Source organism: Balaenoptera physalus, assembly GCF_965194825.1.
Source record: "Balaenoptera physalus genome assembly, chromosome: 8".
Classification (NCBI taxonomy): Eukaryota; Metazoa; Chordata; class Mammalia; order Artiodactyla; family Balaenopteridae; genus Balaenoptera; species Balaenoptera physalus.
The window spans coordinates 109,431,974-109,452,274 of NC_138887.1; the positions used below are offsets into that span (position 1 = coordinate 109,431,974).

The following is a 20,301-nucleotide window of genomic DNA, read 5'->3' on the forward strand; positions in this document are numbered from 1 at the left end:
TATTTTTTCAAATGCGTAATCCCAGAGTATTTCTTGCTCTTTCTTAGAACAGTCAAAAGTGGGGGATCCTTTCCCCATGAGCCCATAACTCACTGCGAGGGAGTGGGATAAAATTTGGTTTTTAAAACATTCTTTTTGATGGTAAGGTAGAATCTTTGTGAAACTAGTGAACAAAAGAAAAAAAAAAACCTAATAGCACTCAAGAGAGCTAATGAATAGAGTTGCTGTGGTTCTACAGCAGAAATGTTGAGGATTCTTCTTTTCATGAGACTTTTCCTTAAGGAAAATCCACCCGAACAAGAAATGCCAAAACTTCTTACAGTCTTTCATATTCCCTTAGCAAGTCATGGCCCTGGTGATTGACAGGTGGTTTCCAAGGACCGGCAGTCAGTATCACTGTGCATCAGGGCTAAATTGGAGCAACGGGGACTCCAGAACATCACTCCAAGCTCAGATGGGGACCACCTTAAAAAACAACCCCCCCAAAAAACACAGATTTAGCAAGATGCAATTCACATATCATAAAATTCAGCTGTTTTAAGTATACAATTCAATGTTTTTCAGTAAATTTACATAGGCATACAACCATCATCACAACCTGGGTCATTTTTACAATTCTTCAGAAACTGCTGTTCTATTGCAACTGCAATAAAGTTGCAAATTCCAACTTTGTCTCTTACCCATGCAACCAGCTTTTGTGTGTCTATGTTATTACATGTTTCATAACACATTAGATTCTTAGAGCTATAGCTGGGAATAATAGCTTCTCCTCAAGTACACTCAATGCCATATTCTGCCCTTCATAATTACAGCTACAGTTCAAACAGCTTCTACAGGGATTTAGAGGTTTAAAGCAATATCACAAACTACTGGAAATCAGAGATCATTTCAATGGATTTAGCAAGATCGACAAGGTTGTTTAAAGCATAATAAGCAACAATGCCCTTAGACCTTGGCGAGAGGGGTCCCTGCCCTGGGCTCTGTGCCCTGACTGCACCCTGCACCAGGTGTGAAGAGGCAATGGAGCTGAGGGGTTCCTGCAGCCCTCCGCACCACACTATGGTGCCTAGGACTCGGAATTCCCTGCCCATACCACCCCAAGCCTGTTTCCATACCTGAGCCCGTCTCTTCCCAGCGTGTGTCCTCCCTTTAGGGCTACTGAGGGTGACTGCTCACAGGAGAGCGGGTGACTACCCTGGCACTTGGGGGCTGGGTGGCCACGCACATGCAGAGCCCATCAGGGTGCAGGATGGAGAGGAGAAGAGAAGAGAAGAGATGGGCTGAGAAGAGAAGCGCGTGGGCTGAGTGAACACTGAGGGTAGCTCCCTCCACAATGCCACCTCCCCCAGCAGAATTCCAAGAAGTCTGAGAATTCTAAATTGGAACGTGACCCTCTTCGTGACGGTGTATTTGTCAAGGCAAGAGGATAAAACATTTTAACAGTTTGCTAGGCTGATTTTAAATGTTTCAGTATTTAGACATACGGTATGTGGACCTCTCTTTGTATGGTTTCATTTATATGAAATATCCAGAATAGGCAAATCCATACGGAGAGAAGATGGGTTAGTGGTTCCCAGAGGGTGGGGGATGGAGGGGAAACTATGCCTGTGCCTGTGGTATGTGTCTTTATCCGTGTTTGTATGTATACAAAAGTGTATATATCAGGCAGTGAAGATATGCAGTCACTCATTTACTCTCCAAGTGATTGGGGGTGAGGGTGAGGGGCGGGGAAAGGAGCTAGAGTGCAAGGAGGATGAAAAAGAATCTAAGAAGTCATACCTGCCTTCTATGAGCTTATGGTACACCTGAGTCTCTACAGGGCTAGTTATTCAGGGGGTATGTAATGTAATTCGACTATAACACAACTATCTATACACTTGGGAGAATTACTTCACTTCTCCAGATGTTAGTTCCTTAGTCTGTTAATTCTGAGGGTTGGACTAGATGTCCTTTAAAGGTCCCTTCCAGCTCTAATATTCCATGATTCGGTGATTTTAGACTACCCTTGCATCTGTGTTAACTGGGTTCAGGATTAAGATAGATAAACTAAGTCGTCCACCCAGCACATATTATAGTTCCTTACTGTGTGTGGGTGTTGGCCACAAGCCAAAGCAACAAGGCCAGGGAAGAATGGTGGGATTGAGAAGTTGTAAAACATGTCATGAGCCAATTGTATAAGAGGCTCAAATCACTTGGCTTATTGCACTCAAGACACTCAAATTAGTCACACCCAATAGTAAAGAAATTAAAGGGTTTAAGGAACCACTCTGAAGAGAGACAGGGGAAGGGAAGCATCCTCAACGCAAATGGCAGGCACGGGTTCTAGATGTAGGCAGCGGCAACCAGTGTGTCGCTGGCTTTTCTCAGCAATCACCTTCTACTCCGGCAGCTTCTGACACGGACAGTCTCCAGCGAGCGTAACGCATGCAGTCCGTCGAGACCCTTCTTCAGCAACCGCACTCAGACCCTGTCTTTTGTGAGGTACAATCCCTAGGGTGCAACAGTTACAACCCCAGCAGCAAGGAGCCTTACCTGTGGACAAAAAAATGTTGCCTGCCATTTCAGTAAACAAAAAATGCTGTCTGCCATCGAGCCAACAGTCACTGCAGCTGCCCTGAGAGTGCATCCTGAGGGGAATTCAGGGTGGAGAAAAAGAGGATACTGGCCCTAGATAGTTAAGATGCATATCAAAGGAATAATTTCAATGAGCCCAGACACTTGCATCTTCCCATACATAGAAAAGCATTAAAACCTTTTACTTGAGATGTCTGTTTTTCGTAATTAGCAGTAATCTTTTGAAGTTTGACTACATTTTTTTTTTTTCCCCAGCAAAAACTCCTATATATCCTGGCTCCTCACTTACCTCTTTGGAACAGTTCTTCAGAGCGATCTGAGAAGCTAATTCCCGGGCTATAGTCCTTAGTAAGGTTCCCCAAATAAAATATAACTGTCAACTTTAGGTTGTGCATTTTTTAAAGTCAACATACAGGTGTGGACCCCGAAAAATTAGGATCACTAAGACAAAGAGCATTGCTCACCACCCATTTCCACAAGAGTTCAGTTGTAACCCACTGCAGTTGCTGACTGACAGTAGGACTCTTAGGGGAATTCAAGGCGAAAACAGAATGAGGCATCTGTGCTTTGGACGCACACAAATAACGCAGGTCCCACAGATAGTTAGATGTATATCTCAGGAAGAATTTTAATGACCCTAGATTCTTGCATGTTCCCATACATAGAAAAGCTGAAAAGATTAACTGGAGACATCTGTTCTTTATGATTAGTAGTAATCTTACCAAGATATATGCTTGACTTCAGGTATTCCCTGGCCAAAAATCATGTATAAACTGGCTTCTCCCCTACCTCTACCGAGTAGTTGCCACAGTTTACTGAGTGGCTGTCTCCCGGGCTTTAGTCCTCAGAAAGATCCCGAATAAAACTTAAACGCACAACTCATGCTATGCATCTTTCTTCATCTGTCTTTCCGCACACCTTTAAAAATAATTACTGGACCCTGGTGGTCCAGCCGTTAGAACTCCAGGCTTTCACTGAAGAGGGCCCGAGTTTGATCCCTGGTTGGGTAACTAAGATCCCACCAGCCCTGTGACACAGCCAACCCCCACCACCAAAAAAAAAAAAAAAAAAAAAAAAATCAATTTACTTATTTGACTTCACACTCCAGTTATCTTAATTTACATATTCCAAATCTTACATCAGATCTTTAGAAACAATCAAGATGGGTGCCACACTGGCCACTGTGACTCCATCTTGGGTTTCCCTATTTCTAACAAATCAGAGGTTCTATTCTAAATTCTATGAGCAGGAATCACAATATAACGTCACATCACAAGGGTAGCTTTATCTATGGAAATAAGAAACCGTATTCTGGTGAACTCCCGCCTCCAAACATCGGCTTCCTCGGTTTGGCAGAAATTTTTTTCTAAGCTTTCCGGCACGGCACAGGAGACGGCGATCACGTGCCAGTCAGCGCCCCGTGTTGCTCAGGAGCCCAACGCCGTCCAAATCGGAAGTGGTCCTTGAAAATTACTTTCCCGGGAAACTTGTATTTGAAAAACAATGCCATTCTAATTCTCTTTTTCCTAAAGTAAACTCACAGAGATAGAGTCAAACTCTCGCTATCAGCATAGAGAACAACGCTCTCCTCCGGAGAAACTTTCACTCCTGCAGCGGTGAAAGCCTAGGGGAACCAAGACGTGGAGGACACCGTTTCTCCGGCGAGCGCTATTCGGGCACGGACCAGTCCCCCGGCGGGGTTGCCGTGGAGACCGAGCGAGCTTTGTGGATGCCGAGGCGCGCTGAGGCCCGGCCTTCTGCTGTTCGTCTGCAGAGGGGATTCATAGGACTGACGCCAAGATGGTTAGTGGCTTTGAACAGTGAGGGAGAACTTTGAGTAGGTCCTGGGACTGGAGATTAGAGGTTCCAGACATACTTCTGGGTTAAGTCGACGATTGTCAGCAGAGGATGATGTCTGTGCCCTCCCCGTGTTCCCACGGGGGACAGGGATGCAGTTGTAAATACATGGTTGCTTTCTTCCCTCCTGCTTCTCCATTTCCCCGCTCCTGAGCTGCGCGTGGGATGGAAAGCGGACCAAGGGAAGGCTGCGCGAAAGCATCTCTTACCTCACTCTAACTGGGGGAGATAAAGAACAAGGGAGTAGCAGTTTCGTTAGCTCAAACACAGGGTGATGGCCCTTTTAGTAAAATAACAGGTTACAGAAAGAATTTGAATACGCTTACCTGGGGTTCGTTGTTAAGGATTTGACTTATAAATCCTGGAGCCGTCACTCTCAGTTTAATATTGACCATCGAAATGGGATCATACAGCTATCTTTCTTGTTTCTTTCACAGATGCTTTCAAGGGCCAAACCTGCTGTAGGCAGGGACCTACCGCATACTGACAAAAGAAAGAAGAAAGGTAGGAAGATTCCAAAACTAGAGGAGCTACTTTCACAAAGAGATTTCACTGGAGCTATTACCCTGTTGGAGGTAATGTCCAAAGAAGGTTGCTTCTTAGGAGGTGAATAACCAGAATATAGAGGAATGCATGGGTGAATGCTGGTTGCTATGCTGTTGGAACAGGTGGGTGCATTCTGGGACTTTCTGTAAATCTTGTCAGGCACAGATTCCAGATTCCAAGTTAACTATAAACCTGATTAAAGGTGAACTAAAATGATAGACTTATTTCTCGAGGGACACTTTTAATTATATCTAGTCCCACTGATGATGAATCCAGCCTAAAAATGTAGAGGGACATTTAATACAGTGTCAGTTCACATATTGTTCATTCCACCCCCTGACCAATTTATGGTTTATTCCTATTATATGTTATAACATTCTGATCAAATTTAAATAATTTTACCATGTTTCATGCTTTTTGTCTAAAAATACTGTATCTTCAGAAGATATTTCAAATCTCTGTGGCAGTAGTTCTCAACTTTTAATATGCATCAGAATTAGGGTACTTATTAAAATGTACATTCCTGGACTCCTGCCCTAGGGATTCTGATTCTTTACAGAATCAGCCTACAGTGGTTCCCAGGAACCCGTATTTTGGGCAAGTAGCCGAAATGCTTCTGATGTAGATGTTCCAAAGATGCTGCACTTTGGGAAACGGCTTTCTGGGAAGCCTATGTTATAGAAGAATGAAGGGGTACACCAAAGAATGAAGAGATGAAGAGTTTTGACAGCAAGCCTGGTTGTGTTGTTCCATAATCATTTCTCTAAAGCACTACAACAGCCATATTACTCTATCAACAATAAGTGTTTTAATTAGCTTTATATATCTTTCTCAGTCTTTCACGTATAGTCCTGTGTCTCTTGCTAGTGCTCTGGTATTGAGCACATTGCTTAACTTTTCTGGCATCAGCTTTCTCATCTTTAAAGTGGGGGAGTTGACTTGGAAGGACCATCTAGCTCTGTAAATCAGTGGACTGAGTGGTAGATACATGTGTAATTTTTGTCAGTCTCTTTTTCTCTTCTCTCTTTTCTTTGAGGCAGTGACCACACTTTCCTTATTGTGTAATCCCATGCTGCCTGTAAGTTGTCAGGGAGGTTCTGTGCTACGCTTTCATTCTTAGGTAGCCAAGGTGCCTTGATGGACGGGAATGGGAACTGCCGCGGTTTAGGATGAGGAAGTCTCGTGAGCTCTCCTGTGGCTCCAGGGAATTCCTGGGGCAAATTCAGGGAGACCTCAAATAAGAATTTCTTCAGACTTAAGGCACTGTACTCAAATTCACAGTATTTGGTGAGAGGAGAATTTCTAATATTATGGAGTTAGCTACAGGAGTAAATTCTTATTCAGACAAGAAAGTATCAACAGATGTCTTCATCTTGTAATGGTCGAGGCACCTGAGGTTTTGTAACAGTCATCTGTTTTTTTAAAATTTTTAATTAATTTTAATTTTTAATTAATTTTTATTGGAATATAGTTGCTTTACAGTGTTGTGTTAGTTTCTGCTGTATAGCAAAGTGAATCAGTTATATGTATATATATATCCACTCTTTTTTAGATTTCCTTCCTATAGAGTGAAAAAAAAAAATCTCACCTTGCCATGGTCGTCCAGACTCCTCCTTCAAGGTCTCACTCCTTTCCTCCAAAACAGGGCTTTTCTTTCATTGGCTGATGAATTCATGAGTATTTTTTCACAATGGACATAAATGATTAGGTGGTCTTCTAAACATCTGTAATTCTTGCAGGCCCTGGTAAGCCTGTTCAAGGGTAATAGAATGATTTAATGGCTTGTCCTCAGTGAAAGGTTATAACCTATGAATAAATATACGTGTGTGCTCACGGGACAGGTTTGAAGTGTGAAGATGAATGCGGGGTAGAGCGTGGAGGGGTGAAAACACGGGCTTTGGAGTCCATGGGCTACGGTGGTCCCTGCCACCACATCTACTGGCTGTGTGTGGCCTTGAGTCCATCGCTTAATTTCACTGACTTTCAGTTATTTGGCATTAAATATTTCACATAATTCTTATGTTCCTTATATATCACCCAGAATTGTTATGAGGATAACTCTTAAATACTTTCTGGAGTAGAGTGTCAGTAAACACAGAAAAACAGCTGTGAAATATTTGAGGTAAAGGTAATTGTGCTGAGTTCTGTAGGTATCAGTTTAATTAAACTGAGATTATCTTGCTTCTATAATTTGTGATTTCCTATTGTTCATTAATAACTTAACATAGCAGTGTTTTTCCTATTGTTCATTAATAACTTAACATAGCAGTGTTTAACAGGGAGTGTACTATTCAAAGTATTCATGATTTTTTTTTTCATGAAATTTTAACGTAAAGTTCAAACGTCATGTTGGGGAACAAGAAGAGGACACTAATTTGTGGATTGGATATTGTGCTTTTCATCTGGGTGACTACAAGAGAGCTTTGGAGGTTAGTTTAAAGAAACTTTTTTTTTATAACAGAAGGGTTTTGAAAAGTTTTTAAGCTTTGTATTATAATAATACACGCTCATGGTAAAATTCAAACAATATAGAAGGGAACAAAGGAAAAAGGAAAAAAAGTCACCCTGTATGCTTTCCTCAATCCTATTTCTTTGTTAACAGAAGTAACCATTGGCTCTTTTTAAATGTGTTGCCTCAGAAATCTTCTATATATGTTCAAGCATATTTATCTATGTCTGTTTACTTTTTCCTTTTAAATATATACTAATGAGATTGTTCAATATATTAATATTAGTCTTTCTTAAGGAAGTCTTCAGGAGAAGAAAAATAAGCCCTTTTGATAAAAAATTTCACAATTCTTTTCTCAAAAAGAAGTTCATTATTATTTTGCGTGGTTAATTTTAGACATAGGAAAGATTATATTATCTTTATATTTTTTAAGTATAGCTTTGAAAGTTTTTTTTCTTGGTCATTGTAAAACCTGCAATGTAATTAACAATCTATGGAATTATGGATCTAGATAAAATTTTAGATGCCTTATGTCAAATAATTTTTAATTCATAAATGAAATTGTTTGGAACTTTCCCACATATTCTTACTCTCAAAGTGTAATCTAAGGATATTAAAAGAACCTGCACTACTAAAATGAAAAGTATCCAAGATCAGGTAATGAGGAAGTGATATGAACAAAAGCAGCAAAATCAGTGAAGGAAAAGTGAAGATGTGAAAAGGGCGGAGTAGGAGCTGGTAGTATATGTGAAAGATATAGGAGAAAAGAGAGTAACCCAAACAGAGTAAGAAAGAAAAAAGGCATCTGGGGAAGGCTGATAAATAGTAAAAGAGTTTATGGAGGGACTTCCCTGGTGGCACAGTTGTTAAGAGTCTGCCTGCCAATGCAGGGAACATGGGTTCGATCCCTGGTCCAGGAAGATCCCACATGCCGCGGAGCAGCTAAGTCCGTGTGCCACAACTACTGAGCCTGCGCTCTAGAGCCCGTGTGCCACAACTGCTGAAGCCCGTATGCCTAGAGCCCGTGCTCTGCAACAAGAGAAGCCACCACAATGAGAAGCCTGCACACTGCAACGAAGAGTAGCCCCCGCTCACCGCAACTAAAGAAAGCCCGCGCGCAGCAACGAAGGCCCAATGCAGCCAAAAATAAAATGAAATAAAATAAAATTTTATTTTTATTTTAAAAATAAAATGAATCTCAGAAACTGTCCTTAACAGGGGGAAAAAACAGAAGAACACACCAAATTTTAAAAGTGTAAAGCCAAATAAACAAAGCCAGAGAACAAATAGAATGAAATGAAATTTGTAGGGTATTAAGGTTATCAGATTTTAAGTTAACTGAACCTATGCATTTTTAATAAGGCATCTTTTTTATGTCTTTTTAAGTTAGCAAAAAGAAAATAGTTGCTTTTCATTTTTGCAGTTTGTTAGCCCATATCAATATTAAAAGGGGAAAAAGAAAACAAGTGTCAGGTTATGTGGACAACAGCCCTGCATGGGTAGGATTGAGCCTTAGCTTCAGTATTTAATATTACAGGTATAGAATAGGTAAGGAGCATATAGAAGTCCCTAAATGTGAAGTTGCCCAATCACAGTAAGAACTCCTATTCCATTATACATAAAGGAATGGCCCATTGATTACTGCTGAAAGGGATCACTGCTTAATGTATGTTTCAGGAATATGAAAATGCAACAAAAGAGGAAAATTGCAATCCTGAAGTCTGGGTGAACCTAGCCTGTACCTACTTTTTTCTTGGAATGTATAAACAAGCTGAAGCAGCTGGATTTAAAGGTAAATGGGCCCTTTTAATATCTGGTATTCATCACTAATAGTAAGAGTCATTTTGAAGATTTTAAAACTTATTTAATTCCTTTTTCTATTGAGGAAAAATCAAGTGACATTAGAAAGCTAAAAAAAAAAAAAAAAAAGCTTTACTCTTCAAAGAATGTTGGATCTTAGCAACTTTATGTTTAAAAAGAGAGTTAATCTTTGTGCTGCTTACCCTCCCACCTCCTCAGAAGCTAAAGCCAAAAAGCAGAAGGATGAGAGAAGAAAAAGGGCAAGGTGCCTTTCTTAGGCTCCACTGTGGTAGGAAGTTCATGCTGTTGGTAGGAGTTGGGTATAGTTGTTCAAGCTGTTAGGAATGTGCATTTTATAGCTTCTTTTCCTGCTTCTGAATGAGAAGCCAAGTAATTCCAACTTGAAGAATCCAGATTTCTTCCCTTTTGCTTTACTTACCAGGACAGTCATCTTAGGAGAACTGGACTCAAATTTGCAAATAGAGTAGGGCAAAAGGGAACCATGGGAGGAAAGATTAAGAATAATTAGAGTATGAATCAAATTAAATTCAAAGAAAAGTAGAGAAAGTGGGCAAAAGAATGTTTGGAAATATGTTAGGGAAGAATGTATTTCAGGGTAGAAATCTTAGAGAATTAACTGATATATACATATTTAGGTAGAATTCCAGTTCAGAGTCATGGAACTCTAATTTTCCTAATTTAGTTATAAAGGCCTTTGAGTTATTTATCTCATGTTTCTAGACTTTATCTGTGCCTAGAACAGTTAGACACATGTAAGGTGATCAAGGTAGCTATCTCTCTTTCCACATATATTTTTCTTTTTTATACATTGAAGTATGACTTTTTGCTGTGAAGAGATATAAGATTGAGTGTCTAGAATTAGGAAGATTCTCCAAGAGCACAAAGGGGATCTGGAACTTAAGAGGTGTTCACCTTTTTGCTTGGCTCCCTGTTTTAGATGGTAGATTATCGTGCCAGAAGATCTACGAAATGGAGACTGGGCTAGTATTTAGGAAAATATGGCACTGTAATTATGAAAAGGGGATTTCAGAAGGAATCGACAAAGAACAGTGGAAGACCAGCTGAATGAAGAGTGGATTCTTACATGTATTGAGATGACCATAACCATTTGCTTCCAGTGTTTGGTTCAGTGTGTGAACTACACAGGGTGGGCTGCTACTGGACCTGTGAGGAGTGCCGTGCTATGCTTTACCACCATGGAGTAAGGAAGAAGTGTGGGCAAGAGCAGAACCTTAGAGCATTTTCCCTCTGGTTCTTGGTGATGTTGCTGCTACTGCAGTAGGACTAGACTAAAATAATACGTTAATATATTATAGCAGAGACGTAGCAGGATCCAATAGGTAAGGATTTGGGAAGATTTATCTGTCTCATGTCACTCCTGCAAGGGACTAAGTGCCATAGACAATTGAGTTCTTTAATAAGCACCTTGGATTTTTTTTCACAGCTCCAAAAAGCCGACTTCAAAACCGCCTGCTCTTCCACTTGGCTCACAAGGTATTTACGTTCCTATTTCACACTTTTTGTTTTAATGTTTTAAGATTAAAAAAATTTTTTTAAGTATATATTTTTTAATTGACGTATAATTGACTTCACACTTTTTGATTTTTAAATATTTTTCTCTTTCTTTCTTCTTGTTACCAACAAGGGTGAAAGAGAATTAAGTAGAAAGTCTCGTTAATGGTATTTCTAGAACAAGTAGAATACAGGTGTTAATTTTATAGGACTTTCTCCCCCATTAATGTTTTTTTACTCTGTTTATTCAGAAATGTTAGGTTTTAGTTCTTCTTAAGCAGTAGTCATTTAAGATTAGTTTGTTTCCACCATCTTATTGTCTCTTAGGAAACAGACTCAAAGACACCTTGTCCTGACTCCTGAAAATAAATACATACCTTTCAGAATTGCCTTATAGCAATAATTTTGATCATGTCATAAAATGATTTTTAAAATCATTTTTCATATTATAAAATTACACATTCTGTTAAGCAAAATGTAAATATGCAATAAAAGGATATAACGTCTACCGTATTTAAAGCTAACTGCATTTCAACCTTTTGGCATATCTCCTTTTGGGATAATTATTTTTATATGCATATCTGTATTTTTGTTTGTTTTGCAGAATGGGATTCATGTTAAATATATTTTTTTGTATTCTGCTTTTGTTTTAAACTTATCTTTATAGTACAAGTGTACCCGAGTCACTAGTCTTAAAAACCAGGCTTTTTTTTTTTTTTTTCTTTTTTTTTTAACTAGAAACCTATTGTATTATAGTTGCTTCTGAGGTTTTGTTTTTGTTTTTTTTTAATTTATTTATTTATTATTTATGGCTGTGTTGGGTCTTCGTTTCTGTGCGAGGGCTTTCTCTAGTTGCGGCAAGTGGGGGCCACTCTTCATCGCGGTGCGCGGGCCTCTCACTATCGCGGCCTCTCTTGTTGCGGAGCACAGGCTCCACACGCGCAGGCTCAGTAATTGTGGCTCACGGGCCTAGTGGCTCCGCGGCATATGGGATCTTCCCATACCAGGGCTCGAACCTGTGTCCCCTGCATTGGCAGGCAGATTCTCAACCACTGCGCCACCAGGGAAGCCCAACCAGGCTTTTTTTAATAACAATCCATCATATGCATGTGCCACAATTCATTCAACACTTCTAGTTATTTAGCTTCCAGATTGGTTTTAATTTTAATTATAAAAATATGATTCTAACATCCTAAAATGGACTTATTGAGTTACTGAGTATGAACAATAAAAATTTAAAGCTTTTAATTGATAGTGCTAAATTATTTTACAGGAAGTTTATCTAATTGTCCAAAGGCAGTATTTGAAAATAATTATTTTCGGTGCATTTAAAAATTTTGGGAATTCCTTATTGGTCCAGTGGTTGGGACTCTGCTCTTTCGCTGCCAAGGGCATGGGTTCAGTCCCTGGCGGGGGAGCTAGATCCTGCAAGCCGGGCAGTGCGGGGGAGAAAAAAAAAAATTCATGCTATAATTATCTGTCTCTCTGTTTAGTTCTTACGATTTTTGCTTTACATGTTTTGCAGACTATCATTAAGTGTGTACAGATTTAGAATTGTTATGTCCATCTAGTGGATTGAAACATTTATCATTATGAAATGTCTCTCTTTAGCTCCAAAAATCTCTCTTCACATAAAGACTACTTTGTCATATTTGTGTAGCTCCACCAGCTCTCTTTTGGTTAGTGTTTGCTTATTGTATCTTTTCACATCCTTTCACTCTCTATCTTTCTGTGTCCTATTTTAAATGTCTCTCTTATAAACAGCATGTAAAAATGATAGAGACAGAGAAAAAAAGGAAAGGGAGAAGATATAAAGAAAGAAATAGAAAAAAAAAGATGGTAAGAAGAGGGGTGTCAAGTAATTAATATGAGCTGTAACTTAAAGGCTTTCCATTGTTAAGGCTCTGCCTCCAGAGACTATTTTTTTTTTAATTTTTTAAAATGTTTATTTATTTGTTTATTTGGCTGCATTGGGTCTCCGTTGCTGCACGCGGGCTTTCTCTAGTTGCAGTGAGCAGTCGCTACTCTTCGTTGTGGTGTGTGAGCTTCTCATTGCAGTGGCTTCTCTTGTTGCAGAGCACAGGCTCTAGGTGCACAGGCTTCAGTAGTTGTGGCGTGTGGGCTCAGTAGTTGTGGCACACGGGCTTCAGTAGTTGTGGCTCGCGGGCTCTAGAGCGCAGGCTCAGTTGTTGTGGCGCACAGGCTTTTTTTTTTTTTTTCCAAACACACACACTGTATTTTATTTTTTTTTTATTTATTTTTTTTTTTCACACACACACACTGTATTTTATTTTTACAAGAGATAAATAGACTGACACCAAGCATTGTACATGGATGACCACAACAAAAGCAACAATGATTGCAATTACCAAACATGAAACACTCTCATACTATGTCATAATATTGACATTCAGTCCAGTAATCCTCCACTGTAACAGCTCCTTTACTTTGCAGTGAAATTTGATTTGATCTGAGTCCTTGTGGGATTTTTTTTTTTTAATTCAAACAGAAAGTCACAAAAATTATAATCATCCTCATCAGTTCACTCAGTCCCATGTAATTAATTTTTTATTATCTTGATCTTTTGTTAGCACTTTTATGAGTTCATCAGTTTTTCATTAGAGTTCTGAAAATGCTTATTCATTCAGTTCAGCAGTACAGTCAGTTACCAGAAACCTGTACTTGTCAGAGTCTTTTCCATGAATTTCTTGAAGATGAAACCCTTTTATAGGAACATATTTGCAAAAGCATCAGTGTACACCCAGAACTGTCTGTAAATGACAAAAGACTTAAAAATGACCACAGTTAAAGATTTGATGAAAGTTCATAATAATGCAGTTGACAAGAAAATTAGTTATTTCTGAGATATACATTTTAAAGTAATAACTAGGATTATGACTTATAACATTATACCAGAACATATAAGATTTTTAGAAATTTCATGTAATGTCTGAAACATTTATATTAACATATTTCCATACAAATAACCCAGTGAAAGTTTAATATTAGTTGTTTCGTTTGTTTTTTTATACTGCAAGTTCTTATTAGTCATCAATTTCATACACATCAGTGTATACATGTCAATTCCAATCACCCAATTCAGCACACCACCATCCCCACCCCACTGCAGTTTTCCCTCCTTGGTGTCCGTATGTCTGTTCTCTACAGCTGTGTCTCAACTTCTGCCCTGCAAACCGGCTCATCTGTACCATTTTTCTAGGTTCCACATACATGGCGCACAGGCTTAGTTGCTCCGCGGCATGTGGGATCTTCCTGGACCAGGGCTCAAACCCGTGTCCCCTGCATTGGCCGGCAGATTCTTAACCACTGCGCCGCCAGGGAAGTCCCCAGAGACTATTTTTATTCTTTCTCTGAAAGAGAGGTAAAGAACACCAGGAGCTGAAGGGAAATAGAACAGAGACAAATGGCTGAAGGAGAAGGGGAAGTTAAAATATCCATTACGTAGGTGTTGATTTCTCTAACCGTACTCTAATGTTAATCTTTACACGTCTTTTGCTCTCTTACAATTTTAGTTTAATGATGAGAAGAAATTGATGAACTTTCATCAGAATCTTCAGGATATCACAGAAGATCAACTCAGTTTGGCCTCAATCCACTATATGCGATCTCACTACCAAGAAGCTATTGATATTTATAAGCGAATACTGCTAGATAACAGGTCTGTGTCCATTTATGCCTCCTTGAAATCTCATTTTGTTACTTTCTTCTGTACCTAGTTTGGCTGAGGACCTAGTGTCCTTTGGATCTAATATCACCATGTGTTCAAATCTATTTAGCTAATAATCTGGTGAGATTAAGAACTCCTTATTGTCTAGATCAGGGTTTCTCCACCTTTATTTCATTATTGACCTTCCAAGGAGGCTTTTTAGACTTTTCCCCCCTTAATTGCCCTCCCATGAAGTTTCAATACCATAGATATATTGTGTATCTGTTTATGTACTGTATGTATATCTATGCTTTATATATAAAATGAGTATGATTTTCCACCTCTCCATAAGAACCAATTTTTGCCCTTTTGGGGGTGATATCACACCTGTTGAAAATGCATGGTCTAGGTGTATCAATTTCAGTGTTATAGTTACACTGTAGGTAACTTGCTGACAAAATTAGAAACAAATCATTCTGAAGGATTAATGTTCCAACTTTATCACTGACCACTTGGCTTCTCTGCCGCATCCCAAAAATATCTCATCCACTTCCCTTCTCCCTTCTTTTGCTTTACTGTCACAATCTCCCACCCATTCCCATTCTCAGTCGTCAAATCTACTTGCCTTCTCTGCTTATTTGAGTTTATACTCGATTACTGATTGTTAGTTTTTTTAAACATGAATAGGTAGTAGTTGAACTTTTCCCTTTCTCCTCTAGTTGTCATCTTTTACTCTGCTTATGTCAAAACACTTAAATATTATAATACAAAAAGAAAGATACTACACTGATTATATTCTTTTTTCTTTAAAAGAAGAAATGTCCTCTTTGCCTTGCTGTCCACTTGAGCCATTAAAAAGGTCTGTAGTTTGACAACATTTCTGTGAAGTAGACTTAAATTGTTAATCCTTAATTCTTTCATCTAATAGGGAGTACCTTGCCCTCAATGTTTATGTGGCCCTGTGTTACTACAAGCTGGATTACTATGATGTGTCTCAAGAAGTTCTGGCTGTTTATCTTCAGCAAATTCCTGATAGTACCATCGCACTCAATCTTAAGGCCTGTAATCATTTTCGCCTTTACAATGGCAAAGCTGCTGAGGTAGTGATGAAATTTGTTGTTGTTTTTTTTAATTTCTATTTTGGCTGTATTGGGTCTTTGTTGCTGCGCGCGGGCTCTCTCTAGTTGCGGCGAGTGGGGGCTATTCTTCGTTGCGGTGCGCGGGCTTCTCATGGCGGTGGCTTCTCTTGTTGTGGAGCACGGGCTCTAGGTGCGCAGGCTTCAGTAGTTGTGGCATGTGGGCTTAGTAGTTGTGGCGTACGGGCTTAGTTGCTCCGCAGCATGTGGGATCTTCCCGGACCAGGGATCAAACACGTTTCCCCCGCATTGGCAGGCGGATTCTTAACCACTGCACCACCAGGGAAGTCCTGAAATTTGTTCTTAATTTACTTAATTCCAGTTTGAATTACCCTGTACTTCCCGGGTTATTCATGAAACTATTATCTGTTACTCTTGATTAATATCCCTTTGTTATTGCCAATGTGATTCTACAAGAACCCAACTGTATAAATATTTATATTTACCAGATATTCTAAAAAGAATGTTGACGTCTGAATTCTCTATGTGTATCTGATATACTGTAGATGGTCTTTATCTATACCTTACGTTAACTTAAATATGTTAAAACCAAACACTTCTGCTTCTTTCTCTAAAATATGTTTGTGTCTCAAAGTCATCAACATGTAATCAGAAACCTAGGATATCCATCGCTCTCTTCTCCTTCATCCACAATCTATTATCCACCAGTTCCTATCACTTCTATGTCCTGAACATCTCTTTTATCTGTTCCTTCTTCTCCTTTGCCACTGCTCTAGTTCAGGCATTCCTCATCTCTCATTGTAATTCTTTAAATAATTTCCCTGCCTCTAGTCTTGTTCTCTCCATTCCAGCCACTGAGTTTGTTTCACACACCCATACTCTCCTACTACCATAGCTTTGCATACAGCATTCTCATTTCCTGGAGTGCCTTTCTCTGCTTGGTATACTTCAATGTCTCCTTTAAGGTTACCCCAAGAGGCAATAGTGGTAGACATTTTATAAATACTTAGAAATTGGTTAACTTATAGGCACTGTGCAGAATACTTTATATATTTATATATTTAGTTTCCCTGACAATCCTGTGGATAAATTCTGTTATAGCTCTCTTTTTTTTTCTTTTTTGATTTTTTTTCCTTGTTGTTATAGCTCTCTTTTTATAGGAAACTCAGAGTATACAGGAGGCCATACATTATGATCTCATTTTATTTAACTACACACACACACACACACACACACACACACACACACATATGCATACACACATATATATATTGGGCTGGCCAAAAAGTTCATTTGGGTTTTTCTGTAAGATCTTACGGAAAACTCCGAACGAGCTTTTTGGCCAACCCAATACGTATAGATATAAATAGATCTATAAATAGATATATAGATAGCATGTTCTATATTATATCTATATACAGGTTCAGGTGTATGTATTTGTATATACTTCATGTACAGATATTTTTAGATTAACCCTATGAGGGGGCCATGCTTAGAAATTGCTTCCTTGGACATTACTTTAGTTGACGTCAGAAGCCACCAAAATTTAAATGTAAAATTTCTGCATGTGTCAAAATTTTAAAATCTCACCTTGCCGAAAAAGTAGTGTAAGTGGCATCATACCACCCTAGAGTAGGGGGGAGGAAGGAAAGAAACTGAAACCAGAAAATTAATTAGTATATCAAAGCAAAATTTATTGTGTAATAGCAAGGAACACTATTAACATACTTTAACAGCAGATTCAACTGCTGAGTGAAACAGTGTTTAGCAGCTGGCAGTTGGAGAACATGTCCTTAACATACGCCCAGATTCACTTTTCATGGTTTATGTCGATAAAGGTGGTCAGTTGTGGCAAAAGAAATGCCTATCAGTTAAATTGCTTAGTATGCAATGGAGCGGTCCCTTTATATATCGATATTATATAAAATACATTCTTGGAATAATCATTTCAACTAGAGTCCCTGGAGTCTGCCTAATTGGCTGGTTCCCAGCATCAGCAGTTTAATAGTAAACTGGATTTGCAATTTGATCTCATTAGAGTTTTGTTTAGAATAAGTGAAAGAAGAGAAGTGTATTCTTGCCTTTCTACCTTGAGTCAGTCTTGGGGACTTTGCCAATTTTAGTATAAGGTCCAACCTATTAAATGTTTACATTTTGTCTGCACATGTTCTTTCCAGAGTCTGGTATGGGTGGCATGGCTAACCAATATGCTGTAGGTCTAACGGTATCCAAGTCAGGATACCAAACTGCACTTCCCATTCACTAAAGGCATGCTTTTTCATTTGAAATTGTGTCCATGTAGATTACATGCTGACTTTATAGTGTTCTCCAGCAGTAGATGACTATGTCAAAGGTACCCTAAGAAGCTTTTTTTTTTTGGAAGCAAGAGGATATAGTTTGTGTTTACTTATGATAATTTTATTAAACCATTTAAAAGCCTCTAGTAATTCCTCTAGTAATTTTTATAATGGGCTCTATATTGTATAGTTCATTCTCTCCCCAGACACCAAAGCATTCTGCTCTTCTATAGTAAACATGAAATAATATGTAATGATTCACTCAATTCTTAAAGTACTTTGAACACCTTACCCAAGGTTATACAGCTAACAAGTGAGAAATTCAGGTCTCAAACCCTGACTCTAAAGCCCATAGACTTAACCACTAAAATTTACTGCAGACTTAGTTGTACATTCCTCTTGCTCTTAATTTATATATATACATAATAATATAGCTACCAAATAATAAGCATGATTATTTAAATATAATCAAATAATGTGGTTATTATATCTTACCAATAAATAATTGGTAATAATATAGCTATTATATATGATTTTATATCTATATATAAAATCATACTTATTATTTGGTAGTTGCCTAATTTTCTTTTTTTTTTTTTCTGAAAAGGTTTTATTATGCACTGAGGGGAGGGAGCTCTGTCCTTCTTGGCTGCTGCTTTCCTCCTGGCTGCCAGGACATTACTCAGCTCCTGTCTCTTCCTTTTGGCATGGAAGTGTGTCCCCACCCTTTTCTTGATGAACTTGAGGGCCCGCGTGTCCTTGGAGACCTTGAGCAGCTCCGTGGCCCGCCGTTCTTAAGGGGCAAAGCTGCATACCTCTTGGATCATGTCTCGCACGCACTTGGTATACTTGGTGAGGCGCCGGTGGCGGTGGCTGTGCCTCGGCTTGCTCACGTTATTAGTCACCTTGTGGCCCTTGTTGAGGCCAATGGACATGGGCCAGCACAGAGCCGTGGCCCTGAGCTGCACTGGGGCCCTGAGGGTCCGGATGGTGGCGGATCCTACCCGAGCAAGGCCTCATTAACCTGCTTTGATTATCTTTAATCTAGACAAGCTCATGGAGGGTTGAGACTGTCCTTTGACATTTGTATCCCAGGACCTGGCACAATGCACACACAAAGTTGATGCCAGCTAAGTAATGGTTGAATGAGAAATTTAAAATATGACTAACACATTAAGGGAGAATCACATTAGAAGAAGGAGGAGGTTCAAAAGAGGTCAGTAAAGATGCAGATTGAGAAAAAGCCATTGGGTTTCCTGACTGGGGTTTCCTACTCTGATTAGGGTATCATTATTATTGGGTGTTGAAGCTAGGTGGCAAGGAGATAAAGAGGGACTGAGTAATCACTTGGATTGAGAATTGTCCTAAAGGATATGGCAGAGGAATGACAAGTAGATGATGAAGAAATAGAAGCAGTGAATATAGGATGCTGGTAAAAGGAAGAAGAACACTGGTTTCAGAGGATAAAGAACTTTTATCCCCCCAAACTGGGAGGGCTCCAGTAGTGATTAAGAGCAGGAGCTTTGAAATCAGACGGACCATATTCCAGTCCTAGCTTACTAGCCATGTGGCTTTCAGTGAACTACTTAACCTCCTTAAGCATTATCTGCAAAATATGCAAAATAATAGTGCTGAATTATTGTAGGTTTCTGTGATGTATGCAAAGTCCTTACCTTCATATACATAGTAAACTCTCAGTGAACTGAGCAATTATCAAAGATTTGATAGGCTGAAACATAGTCAAATTTGTCTTCTTCTTTATGTTTAGTGCTTCTGTATTTTAAGAAATGATTTCCTAGCCCAAATTATATTCTCTGATATTATCTTCTAAAGGCCTATTGTTTTGCCTTTTTCAAATCCAGCTTATCTGTAATTACATTTAAAAGGTTTGACTTCTCAATGAAAGACAAAGATTGATGAATTAGATTGAAAAGACAAAACCCTAATATAGGACACAGAAAATTTGAACGTAAAATCACGTATTGATGTTTCATGAGGACTATTTCTTACATGATTTCTATCATGTTGTCGTGCTTTTAGAAAGGTCATTTTCACTCTAACATATTATAAGATGACCTACATCTTCTATTTATAATTTTATGTTTTAACAGCTTTGTTGAGATATATGTAACATACCATACAGTTCACCCTTTTAAAGTATACAATTCGGTGGTTTTTAGTATATTCACCACTATGTGCAATCTTCATCATGGACAATTTTATTTATTTTTAAACACTTTTTTTTTTTTCCTCTATTTTTGGCTGTGCCATGAGGCTTGCGGGATCTTAGTTCCCTGATGGGGGATCGAACCCTCAGCCTCGGCAGTGAAATCACGGAGTCCTATCCACCAGACCACCAGGGAATTCACACCACAGTCAATTTTAGAACATTTCCATTACCTCAAAAAGAAACTCCATACCCCATAGGTATCAACCCCCATTCACCAAGCCCTAAACAACTACTTAATCTACTTTCTGTCT

At 38.9% G+C, this 20,301-nt stretch overlaps 1 protein-coding gene and 1 long non-coding RNA gene across 8 annotated transcripts in view; one reads left to right on the forward strand and one right to left on the reverse strand.

Annotated features, from left to right (window-relative positions):
* On the reverse strand, positions 1 to 4,073 carry LOC309666072. 4 transcript variants are annotated; one of them, XR_014266859.1, is made up of 3 exons: positions 3,713 to 4,073; positions 2,375 to 2,667; positions 1 to 465 (listed from the first exon to the last, which is right to left on the reverse strand). It is a non-coding gene; the product is annotated as an uncharacterized lncRNA (long non-coding RNA). The 4 variants fall into 4 exon arrangements; XR_014266860.1 differs by having other exon boundaries at positions 2,375 to 2,627; positions 3,713 to 4,069; XR_014266861.1 differs by having other exon boundaries at positions 2,375 to 2,532; positions 3,662 to 4,008.
* Positions 4,074 to 4,117: 44 nt separating this feature from the next.
* Positions 4,118 to 20,301, forward strand: part of IFT56 (intraflagellar transport 56) — a 37,637-nt gene continuing 21,453 nt past the window's right edge. Inside the window, exons 1-7 of one of the 4 annotated variants that reach the window (XR_014266824.1) lie at positions 4,118 to 4,377; positions 4,869 to 5,006; positions 7,314 to 7,406; positions 9,104 to 9,218; positions 10,692 to 10,741; positions 14,293 to 14,438; positions 15,355 to 15,526. Coding sequence is in view for 3 of the 4 variants with exons in the window: in XM_082473023.1 (XP_082329149.1) it covers positions 4,375 to 4,377; positions 4,869 to 5,006; positions 7,314 to 7,406; positions 9,104 to 9,218; positions 10,692 to 10,741; positions 14,293 to 14,438; positions 15,355 to 15,526 (717 nt within the window). In the remaining variant the exon portion in view is untranslated. Of the gene's footprint in view, positions 4,378 to 4,868; positions 5,100 to 7,313; positions 7,407 to 9,103; positions 9,219 to 10,691; positions 10,742 to 14,292; positions 14,439 to 15,354; positions 15,527 to 20,301 lie in introns of all 4 variants that reach the window. The other 3 variants (XM_082473024.1, XM_082473023.1, XM_082473025.1) reach the window with 3 other exon arrangements.